Source organism: Aythya ferina, assembly GCF_964211825.1.
Source record: "Aythya ferina genome assembly, chromosome: 14".
NCBI classification, from domain to species: Eukaryota; Metazoa; Chordata; class Aves; order Anseriformes; family Anatidae; genus Aythya; species Aythya ferina.
In genome coordinates this window covers 19689546-19708719 of record NC_140312.1, presented here as the reverse complement: position 1 = coordinate 19708719, position 19174 = coordinate 19689546, and the positions used below count along the sequence as shown (strand labels likewise).

The 19174-nt window shown below is 43.5% G+C and overlaps 1 protein-coding gene across 3 annotated transcripts; it reads left to right on the top strand.

The window, feature by feature from the left end:
* The first annotated feature begins 176 nt into the window (after window positions 1–176).
* On the top strand, window positions 177–17892 carry SLC26A2 (solute carrier family 26 member 2). 3 transcript variants are annotated; one of them, XM_084535981.1, is made up of 3 exons: window positions 177–562; window positions 6717–7370; window positions 9728–17892. In XM_084535981.1, exons 2-3 carry the CDS (start codon window positions 6729–6731, stop codon window positions 11231–11233), a joined length of 2148 nt encoding a protein of 715 aa, XP_084392107.1. In that variant the 5' UTR covers window positions 177–562; window positions 6717–6728; the 3' UTR covers window positions 11234–17892. The 3 variants fall into 3 exon arrangements, with proteins under 3 accessions (XP_084392107.1, XP_084392108.1, XP_084392106.1); XM_084535982.1 differs by lacking the exon at window positions 177–562 and adding an exon at window positions 773–924; XM_084535980.1 differs by lacking the exon at window positions 177–562 and adding an exon at window positions 946–1230.
* The last annotated feature ends 1282 nt before the right edge of the window (window positions 17893–19174 follow it).

The following is a 19174-nucleotide window of genomic DNA, read 5'->3' as shown; positions in this document are numbered from 1 at the left end:
GTTGTTTCCAAGAGCAAGACTTCTGCTTTCCCACACACCTTGTGCGTGTGAGGGTTCCAACAACCCCCCACACGGATCAACCAACGTCCCCACACGGTGTCCCTACACACTATCCCTACAGCCCACGCAGGACCACCAGGGCAGGGCCCTCACGGTGGGACCGAAGGGCAGCAGGAGGGAGCCGGGGGTGGGGTGGGAAGCTCAGCCCGGGCGCTGCTAACACCCGGCGGGGCTGGGCCGCGGCTCGCAACTGCCATTTTGTCCGGGTTCCTCGCCCTCAGCGGCCCCGTCCTGCCGAGCGGGGCACTCGGCTGTCCCGGCCGGCTCCGACCTCCCCGCCGCCCCCTCGGCTCTCCTCGGCCGGTGGCCCCGGGGGCCGGGCGCCGCTGGCAGCAAGGACGGCCCTGCCCGGCCGGCGGCTCCCGATCCCGGCCCCTCGGCGGGGAGGCGGCTCGGGGGCGAGGCGTGGGGCCGGGCCGGCGCTGCCGAGCCTCCAGCAGCTGCCGGAGCCCAGCCGAGCCGAGCCGAGCCCGTCCTGCCCGCGGCCGCCGGCGGCCCCGTGGTGAGTGCGGCGCAGCGGAGGGGCTGAGGGCAAAGGGTTGAGGGCAGGGGGCTGGCGGTGTGAGATCGCCCCGGCTCTTCCAGGGGGCTCGGTGTTCGCAACCTCGCTTCCCGGAGCATCTCTTGGTGCGGGGTTTTAAATAATGCGAGGCGGCAGGAAAGAGAAAATGAAAGCCGCGGAGCTGCGAGCGGGGCAGGGAGCGCGGCCAGAGCGAGGCGAAATGCGGCTGAGGTCGGGGGGTGGCACTGAGCCCCCCGGGGACAGCACGGTTCCCTTCGTGATCCTGGCAGCTCAGACCTTCCTTGGCTTCCACACCGCTACACGCGTTCTCAGCAGAAATCGCAATTTCAGGAGTGTGACGAGTGCGTGGATATTCCTTTTTTTTTTTCTTTTTTTTTTTTTTTTTTTTTTTTTTTTTTCAGTGAGTATTTTTTTACAGGTTTTCAGTTTTACTCTCAGCTACTTGCACCGTCCGCCCGGGCCCAGGGAGCCCCCCGTGCCGTGCTGGGGTGGCAGGGCTGCAGGCTGAGCCACGCAGGGAGCGGGTTCCTCATGAGCTGGCGTTAGCTGCTGCGGAAATTCCTTCGGGGCAGAGCTTCCTCTGCGTGCCCAGCTCAATGTCTGGCCCTGAGCGCAGCCCCTGGGTGCTCTGACCTCGCAGACTAATGGTAAGGGCAGACGGAGGGGCCCGACACAAGCGAGTTGCTGGAAATGCTCCGTGCCAAAGTAGAAGGCTGTTGGGGTTATGTGGGAGGCAGCTGTTGGCTATCTCCGAGGGGATCTGCGGCGTGAGGGCAGGGCAGGCAGCGCGTGTTTCGCCCGGGACACACAGCTGCCTGGCAGAGATGGGTGGCTCTTCCCTCCACAGAGTGGGCCCAGCACCTAGGGGCATTGTCACCTGGCTGAACTGTCGTTGACATAGGAAGAGATCCCATATTTCATGCAAGCAGTGTTTTATTATCCGTCTTCACGTGTGGCAGCATGTTTTCCTGTGCATGAGCTCAAGTTTGGTGATTATCCTGGTAGCTCGGTCCCCAGCTGTGCTGGTTAAGCATGATAAAGGTGGTATGTCTTTTTACGCTCCTCAGAAAGATCTCAGTAGAAATGAATGTTTGTATCTTGAACGTGTTGTTTGAAAGTGTTAAGGATTATGCAGTGCTGCTTTGGTGCCTATCTTGGCGTTATCATGGCAGTATTGAATTTCCTTGTTGCTCCACAACAGTAAGGAAGTTATTTGCTAACAGCTGAGTCTATTGTCCAAAAGGAGTAAGTGTGAAGATTTCGTTATCAAAATGTAGTGATATGCTTTCCTCTTATATTCTTAGGGTGAAATTTTGCAGGGACCTTGAGGTAGTATCCCTGCTCCTGTTCAGTTCATATTGAGCTTGGATTTCTAATTTACTCATTTCTCTTCTACGTCTCTTCAAAAATGATCATGCCTCTTCAAATGATGTGTTTATGCATTAGTTTTCAAGTGCATGCCTGAAACTTCTTACATCTAGCAGGTGGGTACATGAGGCTGGATAGTGAGAGCATACAGTGGCAATACATTCAAATGAAATTTAGAGAAATAATCTGGAAAACTAATATCGGTGTTATAGAAATGACGCTTTTATTTTCATTTATTTTCTACTCTTAATTACTCAGGTCTTACATTTAAGCTTGAAGTAAGTTATTCCAGACCTCGAGTGAGCTTCACAGTCCATTAGTCTCTTACTGTAAGGGTGACTGTGTTCTGGGACACAGTCCCAGGCATCCAAGCCCTGTGCTGCAGGTAGTTTCCAGTAAGACAAGCATTAGGCAGATGTTAGTTCACCTCTAACATATAAAGGGATCGGTAAGAGAGGCCCACATGGGATTCAGAAATAGTCTGTAAAAGTCATTGGATCTCAGGAGTGCAGTACCTCCCCATATCTTGATTTTATGGCAGTTGCTTGATAACATGATGGAGAGATACTGGAAATTTCCACAGTTCTGTGCCATATCCTTTGCTTATGTAGAGCTTTCATGGCAATCAGACAACCCCTGAAGATCTTACTGAGGCCAAAAGGAGCAGATAAAAGTGAATTCTAGGCATACAAATGACCTGTATGAAAATAGCAATTTTCAAAATAAAAAACACAGTAGTATCTTTTCCAGATTAAATATGCAGAATATCATTCAGCATACAGATCTTATTTTTTATTTTTTTTTAAGAACAAAATCCATTTTTATTCAGTGTGGTTGGGCTAAATGGTTTCAGGAGTAATGCTTTCAAACAGAATCGGGTGAAACAGTGTTGAAAATTGTGTCATTTCATAGTGTCCTGACATCCTGAGAGGCTGTGACTGTGTGATGAAAGGCCCTTTTCATGCCTCGTACAGAAAGCTGTTATGCAGGTGAACACAAAAATCCAGTATACGCCTGCAATTTGGTAGCCAAGAAGATTTTCACTTAGAGCATTTTTGTATGGTTGAGACAACCAAAAAAAACAGGTACCATCTACTGTGCAGACATTTTATGACACTACACAGAGCTAAATTGAACTAGCTGGGTTTCATGTTTGAGTTTCCTGGTGGATTAAGAAAAATTCTCAGATTTCAGTAAGCTGTCTGGAAGTCCTGTGTAAGGTAAGAGGAATCAGAAGGCTTTTCATTGCTATTTTTTTTTTTTTTTTTTACTAAAATGTCAGAAGATGAAATAATCTAACTAATTTGCTACATGTAAAAAATAGCGTGGAGGTGAGTTTCCCCCTAGCTTTTCAGTATGCTGAGCATTGGATGAAGGCTTTTTGATTTGTAACTCTGTGCTTGTGAAATGAATAAAACTGCTTGAGCAGATACAAATACAGAATGTGCTTGTGCTGGGTGCTGCAGACACTTGCTTTTGCATGCTATATTCATTTTTTTCTCTTTTCTTGTATGTGCTATAAAAAATTCCTAAGTGGACTTTGCAATAACTATTGGGTGGGTCAGATTAGATATCTGGATTGTGAGGATGTGTGCTGGGAGTTTGCATTGTCCTCGAAGTGATCCTTGCATGAGCTTGAGTAAGTCACTTCTTGCACCATAAAGTTCTCATTGTAAAGATCCAAGTCCTTCATACAGCTATGCTAACCATATAATTATTCTAAAGCATGCTATAGATAGTGGACTGTAAGATGTTAATCAAAGGACGTTTGTCGTTATGCGGTGTATTTAGGTATGTGGTACAGCAATTCCTTGTGGCTAGGCGGCACTAAGATGGAATTCTGGAATAATTAGGACCACAGATAGGCAAAACTAATGCTTTCTTCTCTTTCTGTGTATTATACTAGGTGATTGACTTGTCCAAGAAGAGCAGATAAGAAGGCTAATAAGTGCATTTGGAAACTTACCCCTAGAAATGTAAATATATTACAGTTCTGGGTGGACTAATCTTCGGATGCAGAACTCACAGTTCTTTAACTTATAAGGGTCAGGACCAATAGAAAGACATAGATGCCAAAAATAGGACTTGAGTTCAAATTGTGACGTTTTCCACTTAGGTCTCACCTAACACAGGAGTGCATTAGCCTTTTTTTTTTTTTTTTTTTTTTTTTTAAATGTGAATTTTCCAAAGCTGCTGTTCAGCCTGCTCTCAGTACTGCAACCACAAAGAGGCACGCTCTCCTTGGTTGTTGTGCTAAGTCTTCTTTCTGGTTTGAAGATTCTGCCCTGCAGACCCCATGTGGCTTTCAGATGGGGTAGGCATAGAGTTGAAGGTGTGGGAGTACAGAACAGGGCAGGAGCAGGAGAAAAGCATTGACACCTTGCTGTAAGTATCTGCTGGGTGGGGAGAGCAGGAGCCAGGTGTTAGTGAAGTGTCTGAGACCAGGCAATGCTGCTCTGTCTGCCCCAAAGTATAACAGAGTATGGGTTATATAGGTCATGATAACAGGAAAGCATACAGTCCCCACCTTGTGCAGCAAATCCACCCCTCCTGATACAACGGCGTTACTTACAGTTCTGGGGCTAGGGAGGTCTCTGTTCAAAACAAAGCTGCCTTTCAGTAGCGTCCAGGGGCCTCCAGCAAAAAGGGAGCAGTGTTTGGCTATGTGAAAGGATGTAGGAGCTTACCTGTCAGAGAGATGCTCTCTGTCTCTGGGTTTGGAGTGAACGAAAGCACCTTTTGGGGTTAAAATACCAGCCCCTGGTATTTCTTGTTGGCTATCTATCCGCATTATGTAGTGTGTATTGATTTTAAGTAGCCCTGTACAAGCTGTAGCCTGGTAGGACAGTCTTGGGAATTTGGGCTGCTAATAACTGTTCAGAACAGTGGGGAAGGTTGACCTGGTTCAATATAATTGTAAAGCTTTGTTTTGACAGGCTTTTTTTGCAACCAAACAGGTACCTCAGGCTTGAACTTCCAGGAAACTGGGGCATAGACTGCAAAACAGAGACTCTAAGGAGAAGTACGCTGTGGCGTAATGTGGAAGAATTGGATCAGTCAGGTTGAGTTGCTTTCTAATTAGGAGGTTACTATAGAAATCCATGAATGCTTTTGTCTGGAAAGAGAAGTGGGTCTGTAGCTGCTCCTACTGTCTTGTGGGTCCTTTGATAAGCTTGGTATTCTATGCTTTGGGTGTTTTAAGATAGTGACTACTTGGGTTGCTGTTTCTAGCCAGAAGAACCAAAAGCTGTTCATCTCTTGAGCAAACAGACTGTTAGAGATGTGGCTGTTTGTAAACCATTATGTGTGTGGTCCACATCTGGATACCCCCTTGTGACAGTGTGCTAACCTAGAACAGAAGAAGAAAAATTGAACACTCAGTTGATTAGAACAAAATCTAAGAGAAGTAATTTCCTCTCTGCACAGCTCTGAAGATCAGTTTCAGGCTGCAGGAGAAGCCGGCAGTTTAAACACCACACATAAATTCTCTCACTTCTCCCCACACACATTTTTCAGAGGTTCATTCTGAAGTGATAGTAGCAGTAAATGTTTTATAGCTACTTGTGAGATGTTGATTAAGTGAATAAATTTGGAGATGTATACTTAAAATGCTCAGTGTGGCTAGCTCTGATAGATGTGATAGTTAATTCAGTTGTAAACATTGCATCAAATATTAGTTTGGTTGATGTTTGCACTGCATAGAGAAGGTATAATTAATACCTAAGTGGCAGGTTGTTATTAGCACTCAGTGACTACAAAGGCAGAGTTCAAAAAGACTTTCAGAGTTCTGCTGCAGTGTCTGACCTTGACTTGCAGCACCAGAGTGTGTTTCTGGATGAAATTTGATGACTTCAACATACTGGTGGTAACAGGTATTGTGATGGAAAGAGAGTTTTCTGGACCATACTGGATGTTTTCCAGAAACTGACAGTGCTGTATGACAACACAGCAGTGCAGGCAATCACAGTTGGGATCGTAAAGTTTCATTAGGACTTGTCTCATCAAGAATTTGGTCTCTCACATTCAGGCAATTTGTTTCTGTTCCTAAATGTGCTTTGATATAATCACCTTGCTTTATGGTATGTAAACAGTCTGTATTAGAGCATGTGTTCTGGCAGAAATGTGCTGCCTGCCTTACACTGTCCCCCTTAATATGCCTTCCACTTGTTTGTATTCTTTTGGTTAGATGTAATTTACTTGAAAACTAGCATTTAAAAAATGTGATTAGATGAAATAAAGTCATTGTGTAAGCATTAAATCTTTTCAGGTGGCAAATCTTTACAATATTTGGCAAGTGTAATCACTGTGTTTAAATACATTAATAAATGCGTAAATAAATGAGGTTTAGACCAAGCTATGCAATACAAAAAATACACTAATTGTAGTTAATTTTCAGCAACTGAATTGAAGTGACTGTTGTACCACAATAAAACTCCTTGTCTGTCGTTGGACTGTGGAACAGACTGCAAAGAGCATTGTTATCAAGGAAGCCTCTCTAAGAATGCTCTTGCATTCTTTTCCATTTCACAACTTTACCAGCAGCAGGTTTATTCTACAGGATATCAGCTTCCTTCCTAGAGAAGATGATTCCTTGTTTTAGGGGTTGTAACGAGGAGGCTCTTTCCAAGTTTGATTGGAACTTGCTTTCTCTGTGCTTAACCAAGACTATTGGCCCTTGCTTTTCATATCTACTGATCCGACTCCATTTAAAAAGTCTGACGTAACACATTCATTTAGTCAAAATGTTCCTTCTTTGTGTTTCTAGGCAGTCCTCAAGATGGCAGCCACGGCAGAATTCAGCAGTGTCCAGTCAGTGGCAGAAGTGCCAGAGGGAGATGATACTAAGCATGTTTTCCATCACAGAATGTTCTTGGAACCTCAGGAGGAGAAGAAGGACTTGAAGGCTCTGATGGTTAAGCGAGCAAAGGAAATTTGCAGCTGCACTCCAGCCAAAGTTAAAGACTGTGTTTTCAGTCTCTTTCCCATCTTGCAATGGCTTCCTAAATACAAACTAAAAGAGTGCCTTCTGGGAGACTTAATGTCTGGTGTGATTGTGGGAGTCTTACTAGTCCCACAGTCAATTGCCTATTCTCTCTTGGCTGGACAGGAGCCTATCTACGGCCTTTATACGTCCTTTTTTGCAGGCATTATTTATTCCATATTTGGAACCTCTCACCACATCTCCGTTGGTATCTTTGGTGCACTTTGCCTGATGGTGGGCCAAGTAGTGGATCGTGAAGTGCAGAGAGCTGGCTACGACTTGGAGGCAGCCACTGTTAGTGCCCACACGGATACAGTCATGCAGGTAAACACCACCATTGTGCCTCTGAACCAGACGTCGCAGATCCTGCTCTGTGATAAAACCTGCTATGCAATAAAAGTGGGAGCCACCATGACCTTCATAGCTGGAGTTTATCAGGTGAGAGAAGGAGGACAAACAGGTATTCTGTGGAAACAGTTTTAATTCTCTAAGCGATTGTTCCTGTGGGCTGTCTGCTGGGGTTGCACATGTTCCCTGCATCTCAGGCGAGTGGACGAAGGGTAGGCTGGTGGTCTCAAGTTACTGTGGTGCAAGAAACTTGTCTTTGTCCTCTCCTTTTCTAAACAGCATTTTGTGCTTGCTTTGTTACCATAGTGGGAACTGTAAGGACTTGCACTGGAGCATTGCCTGACAACACCTGCTGTTCCTGTAGCTTTCTGCTCACCACCTTCCTTGCCTTGCCCTGGAACTGGCTTATATCTTGGGCCTCCATTTTGTTGGGCCAAAATGTGGTGTGTCAGCTTTTAATTCCAGACTTGGGTCATTTGGCTTTTCTTTTATTGAAAAATAATCTGAACAGAAAAGCTATTTCCAGTTTCTTTTCATTTGTTGATGTGCTTGTAAAACTTTGCTGTCTGCCCTTTCAAAGCCAAATTGATGTCATTGTATGAAAAGGATGCTACTGAGATAAAATAGTGTTGTATTGAAACAAAACTTTTAGTTATTACCATATCAAAATACATTATTTAACAATATTTTACTATTTTGTCTCTGCTTACTTCATAGAATTACGTGCTTGCTGAAATTAAAGCAGATATCTTTGTTTTTAGACTGTCAGGCATTAACTAGGATGGATTTAATTTTAACAGTACTGCAGAGCTGTGATATTTCATTTCGTGAGTTCACATTCATTTCTTCCTGCAGTGGCATCCCTGCTGGTAGCTAATCAAATTGTAGAGGAGAGGAAAAGGAGACATACCTTTGATACTCTAAACCATTGCTTTTAGGCATTACCTAGGACTTTTTCTTGTACTGAAAGATAGTGTTGAATAATTTCACAAATGTTCTATGTCGCTTGGTGTACAGTGGATTTATCACTGTAGGATGTAAGCAGTTTTGGAGCTGTGATGTGCACTGAACTTTGAAGGTACAGTTAAGTTTCTTTATTTGAAAAGTCAAATTATTTTATCTTCAGTCACTCTGAATGTTAAGCATACTTTACTTGCTGTCTCTCAGCCTGCCAACCAATAGATCTTCACACACTCGATTTTTATTAGTTTAATTTTAATGGGAAGCTCCAAACAAACTCACATTCTCTTTGTATTCATAACTTTACAATCAAATTACAAAAAGCAAACCTGGTCACATCAGTTGCCTACAACACAGTTAGGTAAGATGATTATCACTACTTTGGTTTTACAGCTGGGAAAACCTTGAATTAAATGAATTACCTAGACTGTGGAGGAGCCTGCTATAGGTCTGGAGCTGAACCCATGTCTATTCAGTCCAGGCTCCAAACTTGCCTTCTCTTCAGTAATGTTTTGAGATTCTTAGGAAGTTTCCAGCCATGATTAGCCTTAACTACCTAATGAAATATATCAAGATGACACTGCTTAATGTTTAATATGTGTAAGTTCTGGCCTGCTGTCTTCAGATAACAGTGTAGGCAGCCCTGTTGGCCATCTCGGGAAGTTAAAAGGTTTCTAGAAAAACCTGTTGAGATTTCAAAAAGTTTCTGTAGCTGCTGTGAGAAAGTCTGTGCTCTGTTTTGCATGAAGGGTGGTGGGAAGGAAGGGAAGTTTACCAGGTGTGAAGACACACAGGGTAGGTATCCATAAAACCACTCATTCCTGTGGAAGAGCACCAAGGATTTTTCCGTTTGACTAACATTAATAAAAAATGAATGACAAATGACAAAAAATTATCTCTATTCATATATATGTATTTTCATATATTTTATATATTCATATATAATCTGCATCACAAGGGCAGCTCATATACTTTCTGAGCCAGATGGGCCAAGCTTTATACAGTGCAAGGGGCAGCTGGTATGCCATAAGCTGTATTTTTATAGCAGGTTGTGAGCTTGAGTGGGAGACAGACAAAAGCATAGGTTTTGGATCCCTGAAAAGTACATAGAAATCAAAAGAACTTGTGAGAGAAATGGCAAAAGTGGCTAGTATTTCAAATGCTTTTTCCCTTGTGTTCCTTTTTTGCCCACTAAGGCAGGCAGAGGTACGTTGAGCCAATGGGTAAACAGTAGGCACATGTTCAGAGTATGGAGACCTCCGTGACCTCTAAAAAAGCCTTCTCTGTGTTGGAAATGCAGTTCGTTTAAGTGCAGTGCAAAAAGAGCAGCTGAATAATGGAGACTCTCTGCTCCATGTTGACACCATGCCTTGTTCTCCAAGGCCACATATGCTGCTCTTTTTATCCCACTTTCCTCCAGAGCCCCACAGGGATGACTTGTGCAAGGTTTGGATCCTAATCTGTTTTGTGTGGTTGATTCCTTGCAGGTGGCCATGGGTTTCTTTCAAGTGGGCTTTGTCTCAGTGTACCTCTCCGATTCGTTGCTCAGCGGATTTGTCACGGGTGCCTCCTTTACCATCCTGACTTCACAAGCTAAGTATCTTCTGGGTCTGGACATTCCACGGAGCAGTGGTGTTGGCTCCGTCATAACCACATGGATAAACATCTTCAGAAACATACACAAAACCAACATCTGTGATCTCATCACCAGCTTCTTGTGCTTTCTTGTTCTTATCCCAACCAAAGAGCTTAACGAACACTTTAAATCCAGGCTTAAGGCTCCAATACCAATTGAATTAGCTGTGGTTGTGGCAGCTACTCTGGCATCTCACTTAGGGAAGCTGAGAGAAACATATGGCTCGAGCATTGCTGGAGAGATCCCAACTGGGTTTCTGCCACCCAGACCTCCAGAATGGAACCTGATTCCTAATGTGGCTTTGGATGCAATCCCCATAGCCATCATTGGCTTTGCCATCACAGTCTCCCTCTCAGAGATGTTTGCCAAGAAGCATGGTTATACCGTGAGGGCCAACCAGGAAATGTATGCCATTGGCTTCTGCAACATCATTCCCTCTTTCTTCCATTGCTTCACAACAAGTGCAGCTCTTGCCAAGACTCTTGTCAAAGAGTCAACAGGCTGTAGGACCCAGATTTCTGGCATAGTGACTAGTTTGTTAATTCTAATAGTCCTCCTTGTGATTGCACCATTGTTTTATTCCCTTCAGAAATGTGTCCTTGCTGTCATAACTATTGTAAACCTCAGAGGAGCCCTGCGAAAGTTCAAAGACCTGCCAAAAATGTGGCATTTGAGCAGGGTGGACACAATAATCTGGATAGTTACTATGGTGTCCTCAGCACTCATCAGTACTGAGATTGGTCTTTTGGTTGGTGTTTGCTTCTCTATGCTCTGTGTCATTTTCCGAACTCAGAAACCAGAGGCACCCTTGCTTGGCTGGGTGGCAGAGTCTGAAACATACGAATCCCTGTCTGCTTACAAGAACTTGCAAACTAAGCCAGGAGTCATGGTGTTCCGTTTCGAAGCACCCCTCTACTATATCAACAAAGAGTGCTTCAAATCCACACTGTACAAGCAAACTGGAGTCAACCCAGCCCAGGTGAAGGCAGCAAAGAAAAAGGCAGCAAAAAGAATGCTTAGACACAAAGAGGTGGGTTCTGGTGGCAACCAAACTGGCATCTCCTTGGAGCTTGTCTCTGAACCCTTGGGGTTTCACACAATAGTGATCGACTGCTGTGCAGTACAGTTCCTGGACACGGCAGGAATACGCACGCTCAAAGAGGTCTGCAAGGACTACAAGGAGATAGATGTCCAGGTGCTACTGGCTCAGTGCAATCCTTCGGTGAGGAGTTCCCTGATCCGCGGAGAATTCTTCAAAGAGGGCGAGGACCACCTTCTCTTCCACAGCGTGCACCATGCTGTGGACTTCGCATTGGGTGTGCAGGAGCACAGTGGGACCTCTGCTTCTAAAAACTAGCTGGAGGAAGGCAGGAAATTGGAACAAAGTCTGGAAAAAAATGGGTGTGGTCTGTGTGTTTGTGTATGAAACATATGTGCACTCAGATGGAAAGAGGCAGGGTTGTTGGTAACACATTGGTTACTGTGCAGTGTGTTTTAATGCTTTTCTTTGTCTGCCAGGTGTAATGATTCAATAGGTGGTACTGAGTGAAGGCAATTCTTAACTTGATTGTGACCAGTCTGTGAACTGAAGAGTTTTCATGTGGATTTTCATCTCCTTTCTCTTCTGTCATCAAATTTCCGTTTCTGTTCGCCCCCCGAGTTTTAATCATCAGCATTGAAGTCTGTCTGGATGGGACAAGATCCTGAAGGAGCCTGGGCATCCTGTCTAGCAAAGTGCTACAAAGCAACATATTTTTTGTCTCTAGTTGTGGTATTGCTTTTTCATATCATCACACCTTTATATTTTTAAGGAATGACTGACGGGGACTGTTGGCTCTGGTCTGTAATGTGTAGTCCTTAGCTGGTGATTCTGAGACAGCTAGGTAAGTAAAATCTAGACATGCAGGAAAAATTCTTAACGAATAGCTTATAACTACCTATCACCTCTAAATGCTTTGTCGTCATCTTCTGACAGACTAATGCAGCCAAATCAACAGGGACATGATTTTCTAATTTCTACGCAGGTTTTTACATGCCAGGAAAGATTGTCTCTTTAGCTTGGTTCTCTTTGGATAATCTGGAAGGGTTTTTATTCAGAGAAGATTGTTTAGAAGTATGATTCGTGCTTATGGTCAATCATTCATTTTCCTAATGTTTAGGAGCACTTCAGAATTGTGAACATTAGATATGGAGATCTGTAATTCATGGGTCTCAACACACTGCAGCTCTTCATAGCCAGTTTTACAAGCCAGGCAGAGTCACAGGAGCCAAAATGAAAAGGGCCTCATAGACTAGCCAGCATCTGTCTATGTCACACAGACTTTATGTGTGAATACAGGTTTTATGGACCATAAACCCTTTACACATGTTCAGTCATGGACGTTTTGAAATGGGGATGGTAGGCCAGAAAGTACAGAAAAAGAGCCAGAGAGGATTCTGCTGAAAGCTGTTCACCATGTTAGTGTAAATAAAACTTTGTATTTTGCTTTTAAATTATGCAGAACTGTAAAGAGTGTCTGTTGTTCACTCTAAAATAGAAGCACTGAGTAGGAAGGCTCTTCTCTTCTTACAGCAATAGAATACAATTATGAAAGTATAATTGAAAGATTAACTTTTTTTTTTATTTTTTTCTTTTTTTTTTTAACTGAGTGCCAACTATACCTAGCACACCCTACACATTTGGAAGAGGGTGGTTTCTCCCAGGGAAGTTTGCAGTCTGTAGTCTGTGCTGCGGTTTCTTGACAGCTTTTACAAAGGAGAAGATGTTTTATACGGACAATATGCTTAGTCTTAATCATTGAAAAATAATGAATCAAGAATCAAAAGGGTAATAAAATGCAATATAAGTCATGAAACATCTTCTAAATAAAAATCTATTGTCTTTTTTTTAGGATTATTTTCTACTTTTTTTCCTGAGCAACTAGTAACTGTTCACTTCTTTCAATGAAAGCTGAAATGTCACACGTCACTTCATTGTAGGAGCCTAGACCTCAAGAGAATGAATAGATAGCAGAAAGATGAGTCCCAGGACCTAGCAACATTTGTATGTTAAGTGTGTCCTACATTTTTTAGGACATTGTAGAAGCATGTAGAAATATTGAGGAGATGGGCAGAGGGACACACTGTAGCATATAACTGAGATCCTAGAATTATGTGTTCTAGAACTGGCATTATTAAGGCAAAAACAGGTCTTCAAATACCAGAGATAAAATTGTAATGCTTCTGCAGTGTTCAAAAAGCACAAATATTTTTCTTTCATAGCCTTAGGGTGTGTTTATACAAGGAGATGAATCCCAAACAGCTAGTTTTGCTTTTTTTTTTTTTTGCATGAACTTTTTTTATTCTGTGCTGAGAATCCCTTATGCAGTTTGGATAATTATAATTAGCAAGCTTATGTTACCAAAGCGGGGGCCAGCGTCGGGAGGGAGCAGCCATGTCCTCAGCAGCTTCAGCAGCCAGGCTTCTGCTTCAGGAGGGCTTTTCACTTTAAGCAAAATCCTCCATGCCATTTTTAAACACTGATTGTAGCTATTATTTTTCAAGACAGCAGAATAGTGCTAGAAGTGCCCTCTCCTCAAAGTCGTGATGAAAAATTAAATCACAACAACCAATAAACGGTGCACCCTGTTGAGGCAAATTTTCGTGCTTACCCCCAGCCACTCTTTCTCACTCTCTTGCCCCTCGGGCTTGTAGCTGAGAGGGAGAGGAGGACCGAGAAGCTGCTCTGGCCCACCAGGAGACATCCTCTGAAGCAGGGATAAAGTAAAGTAGAAGTTGTTTTGGGTGAGTTTTTCCTCTCTACACTCTCATGATGACTTCTACCCTTTCCATGCTGCCCAGGTGAAGATTTTTTTGACCTGTAACTGTACAGTAGGGTAACAGAAGGAGAAATCAGAAAATATTAACATTTCTTTCAAATTCATTTCCACTTGTGCCAGGGAAGGGAGGAATAAGAGTGTTACTTCCAAGATGCAGTAGTTCCACGGCTGTCAGGATGCATATTTGTAGCACCTGGGTATTTGTTTGCATTAAAGCACAATAAAACAGCCATAAATTGATTTTCAAAGAATTAATTTGGATTACAGCTAAAAGATACACTAAAGTGATTTATGTTCAGGTAGAGCACATCATGCTTGGCTGCAGTGCTGTTTGTGTAGCCGCAACTGGCAATGTAGCTTCCAAATTCCATTTCAAACAAAACATTAAAAAAGCATAGTAAAGTCCAGTGGTGAAAGCAGCCAGCCAAACAGAAGAACAACTTCTGATGTTCTTATTTAAGATAATATCCGGAGGCCACAGTTTATCCTCTGTATAAACTCACACAGCCCTGGTTAAAAGGGAACAGAAATAAATACCAGTTGTCAGAGAGTTTAGTGTAATAGAGAGTCACTGGACGTTAACTGGAGATTAGAGCTTATCATGGCAGGGATTTCTTTAAACTGTGATTTTAACCATTTTCTTTTTAGGCCAATATTTTCTTTTTAATGGAGATGTGAGTCTAAGCAAAAGCAAGCCTCCTTCGTAAGAGGAGTATGCTTCAGTGTGTTTATGGACCCTTTAGAAGTAATCCAACTTCATATTTAGGAATCAGGGACCACAGCTGAAAACTGTTTCCCTAAAAAATTTGATTAATAAAGGAATTTCAGACACGCGTACGTGCCTTTTGCAGCTGTTTGACGAATGCAGCAGCTGTATTTCACCAGTTGTGTTTCTGTGACGTGGCTGTTTTCTGTTCTGGAAGGGGCTCTTCTGCCGTCTGCTGTCTGAAATAGACAGGGGAATGCATGTACTGGATTTTAAAAGGAAAAGTCTGCCATACCCACTGCCATCTAGCCCTTCTCTCATCCCTGTCTCAGCGTAATGTGTAATCTATGGGAAGAAGGAATCCCAGAATGATTGTTTTTGGGAACACTCCTCTGACCAGAGAGCAGTGACGTTTGTCCTAGCCGCAGCTTTCAGAGCGCTGGGCCAGCCTGGAATGTTGTGTAAACCCCCTGATCTCTAGCAACTCTGCTCCCAAAGGCATTAATCCAGCAATTACCCGTCTAAATGAGGAATTAAGAGATAATTAACGAATTCATTAATGATAACAACACAGCATTATGGAAATGAATACTCACAGTCTCAGCCATGTTAAATGCTCCTGGAAATGTCTTTAGTATTCTCCTGCAAAATGTCAGACTTTCTGCATTTATTGCTGCTGTATATAGCAGGTTCAACTCCTCCTAATGTGCCAATTGCAGTAATAAATGTTTAACTTGTGTAAATGTTTTGATGCAGAAACAGTTTTCAGTCTACTTCGTAAAGTGGAAAGGTGCTGCCACTATGCACATGGTGCTTATCTTTGGATTTATGATGACATGGTCAGCCCCAGTCTTGTGCGATTTAGTGATCCTGATTTCCTAGTAAGTCATTGCAGCTACAGCTGCTGCTCCCTAATTCGCTGCCAGATCCACCTCATCACCTTCTTCCACGCCTCTTTTTGTGTTTTGCTTACAGTCAAACACATACAATGACTGTAAGCAGAAGAATTGTTGTATATTTTGCTATTGCCTTTGAACTGCTACTTAGTTTTTGCACCAAGGCTAAAGCAAAAAGCTATAAAACAGCCCCAAAATATCCCGGTCCTCTGGGCTCTGAGCCTGGGATGAAGGGAGCTGTGGGCAGCCAGTGTGCCTTTTTCCATAATGAGTGTAATAGTAACGCAGGGACCAAGTTCCTGCTCAGTGCTGCTGCATGAGTCAGTGTCCTATACTAGGTATTATCAGGTATTTCTGGTTTTGTGCTTATTTATTTTTATGTAATTTTAATCTAATTCTGTACTGGGCTCCCCCAGCCAGGGCAGCTGAGCTGCCATGACTTCCTCACTCCCTCCCCACCGGGCTGCAGTGATGAACGGAGGGATCCTCTCTCTTGAGAAAAAAACACAGCAGTTCCTTCATCTCTGCTTGCTTCTGCTGGCTTGTGCTGAGAGGCAATAAAATCCATCGCTGACAGGCCTGGCATACAGACGGGAGGTTCTGCAGGCAGAAGAGCATCCTGGCTGCCACTCTGTGCTGGATCCTAGATCTACATCTCAAACCTTACTTGAAAAGACCAGCAACACTGCACGTCTCCCCAGATCCAGTTCTTTGAATCTTCTGCCCAAGGGCTGTGCAACCTCACTGTGCCTAGCTGCCTGCTGCCATCACCCTGGTGTTGATGCTACGAGTTTTTAAGGAAGTCAAAGGCATCACCCACGCGACTGGACTGTCATAGACTGCTGGTCTACCAGAAGATCATAGAACAAACTGGAACAAGAGGAAACCCTGTTAGTTGAGGGTCAAACTCTTCAGGCAGATAGTTTGTTTCAGGGCATTATCTTCTGGGTTTTCTTTCACATGCTTTGGAAAGGTGATTAAGTGATCAAGGTGATTTAAACTTTGTTTTAATAGCATTAGCTGAGCTAATGAAGCTGCCATGGAGGTAGCAGTCGTCTACTGCTAATGCCATACAACGTGCTTTGTATCTGTGGAGCTTGTTGTGCTTTGTGTCTCAGTCTAGGATGCTAATAATGATGTAAGTGTTTGCACTAGAGGGTTTTACACGTCTGCTATGCTGGCATAGCTAAAGGGTCAATCTCTTCAGTGCAGATGAGGCACTGTGCCTTTGCACTTTAAATAACGTTGTTACGTCCCAAGAATTACTTGCACTCAGTTGTCATATTTGTAAGCCTTTGGTGGAGCAGCTGCACATGTGAGAAGCCACCTGTCTTTATTATTTCAATCAAATTCTACCTGAGGTGGAAATCATTTTGGGTCTTGCTTTTTCTTTTGAGATGACTACAATGCTAAAAGTGAGGCCTCTGGCTAAGTAAAATTTCAAATATTTAATACATATATATGTATTTAGTGCATAATATAATTAGTACCTTTCTATTGTGTTTTATAAATAGGCACATTGCTATTTTTCTAATGTGCAAATACATAAAATATTACAACATTTGATGGAGAATCAAATCCCTGTTGTGGAAATGTACTGCCTAAAATACTTGGATTGCCAATCTCTGCAGCAATGAAAGCTGTTCGTTCTTAGTCCAGCTCCCTGGTGATCTCAAGACTCCACAGGACAATAGGGAACCAAACATTTTGCTGGACTTGGGTCCAAGTTTTTAATGTCTAATCTTTGTCTTTAGGAATAAAATTTTGTGTATATTTGAAGTGCAGCTGAAATGTGCTTAGAGGGGTGAAGCTTCCCTTTTTCTGGTAAGCACACGGTGATTTGATTTCATCACCTCTGGTTGCTAACAATCATTTCTGGTACCATAGTATGCTATGGGATATGATTTCTGAATTATTTTAAATTCAGAGTGATTTTAGATATTATTCATGACATAATGTTTTGCAGAATAAATAATATGGCAAAAATTGCCTGGAGCAGCTTTTTCACATTTGGGAATCCATTTAAACAAACGTGACTTGATGAATGGAACAGGCCACGTTGGCTAGCTGACCTGAGCAGTTTACAGTAGTTTATTCCCAAATAGTTTGCAGAAGTTGCATAGCACATATAAGAGATTGCCTTTTTACTGATTTATCTGTGCGGTACAAATGAAGTGTAACATTTCCCCCAGTCTGGTGCTGGGATCCATGGTGCTGGGGAAGCTGCCTGCTGCGTGGCTTTGCTCCGTGCTGGGTGTGTTTGCTAATGCATACTTCACTTTGCCTTGGGCACAGCCTGAGAAGGGATGCGATGCCATCAGCTCCTCGCTGAGGGCTGTACTAGCTGACCAAAATTTGCCATGAGAGTTGTATTGTGTCAGTTGTTGTCATACCAAAAAAATGTAACAGTGGGTTATATCCTCTGCTTATTGTTGCCTTTCCTTTACACTGTGTCCATCTGCTAGTTCTTTATCAATTGTCATTTTTAAATACTAATGTGCCTTATTGTCATTGTATAAGATGTTAGCACAGCAATTTTTATCAAATGTGGTAAAATCTTTGTGATTTCTTTACCATCATTAAAAGATATTTATGTTTTTTTTTTTTGTTTTTTTTTTCTTCCTGCTGTCAGACACATGCCTGATGCCTTAGCAGATGTCGCAGCTATAAACTTTAAGAGGAAAAACCACACATACCTGAACAGTGAACCCCTAATCCCTGTTTCTCTTGATAGATGCAGCAGACCCTGTGGTGAAGCCTGGTGTACACACAGCTGTGTGCACATCCTTATTTCCTAAGCTAGAGATAACATATATCATAAACCAGAGCATAGTGTTCTCCTGGACTTGTGTGTATTTGGTACACGGTGGCACATGTGGAAGTTTCCTGCCAGCATAGAACAGGGCACTGGCTGACAATACACGGACAGCAGCAGGCTTCATCTTTTTTTGGTGCTCTGAGCATCTCGGCTGTTGTTTGTGTCCTGAAGGGAGCAGTAAGAAAAGCGATGCCAACCCTGTGCTGTGTCAGGGTGAGCAGCACCCTCCTGTGGGCCAGGTGCAAATTCCTAAGCTGCAGGAAACAGCTTTGCTCAGGTTTGGTGCTGTGCTGTAAGAAATGTGTGCTTGCAGCACATGGTATCCACCTTTGTGGCCATAATAAATCGCTGCAATGTGTTTTGGGGTTATTTGACATAGCAGTTATATGCCCTGGTCAGGTCATGGCCAGTAAGAGTCAGAGCAAAAATAGACCAGCTCCGGGAGCAGCTCTGGGCAGTTACTGTAAACGTGTGTGCCCTTGTGTTACACAGGATTTTATTGATCCAGCTTTTACCTGAGGGCACCTTTTACCTTAGGAAACCTCAGAGCAGTGCTGTAGTTCCTGCATCGGTGCCAAGAGTGGTAGGAGCATTCAGTTTCAGGTAGTGCTGGCAGGAGCTTTGCACTCTCCTGAAAAGCAGAGGACAGCTGTTGCCTTTAGCAGAGCAATGCTGGTGCCTGCTGATGCAGAGCCCAGACGATGGGCTTCAATTAGGAGCACCCTTTTTGCTGGTGCCACATGAGGCTCTGTCTTCCCTGCAGACAACCATAATTGTCTCCATATGTGCTCCTGTGCCAGAGGAGACTCCCCAGCCACGTCTCCTTCTGTTAAAAATCTGTTGGCAGATCCAGTCTCATCATACGGTGGGTGGTTAGAGATGTGCTCCAGTTTCTGTGCTTCTTACCTCCTGCTGGGGCATCTTTGTTTCCTGGGGCACAGAGATGTGACTTCTGCAGGGTCCCTCCCCGTGGCCGTGGTGCAGGGAGCTCAGGAACCACACTGAGGCTGCTGTGGAGCCGTGGGGCATGGCTGTGGTGGTGGCAAAGTTGGGTTCATCT

Bases quoted from the DNA above. Each gene is read 5' to 3' on its own strand.
- SLC26A2 (XM_084535980.1), top strand. The intron at 7,371-9,727 runs GTGAGAGAAGGA...GATTCCTTGCAG, and splicing joins TCATAGCTGGAGTTTATCAG to GTGGCCATGGGTTTCTTTCA.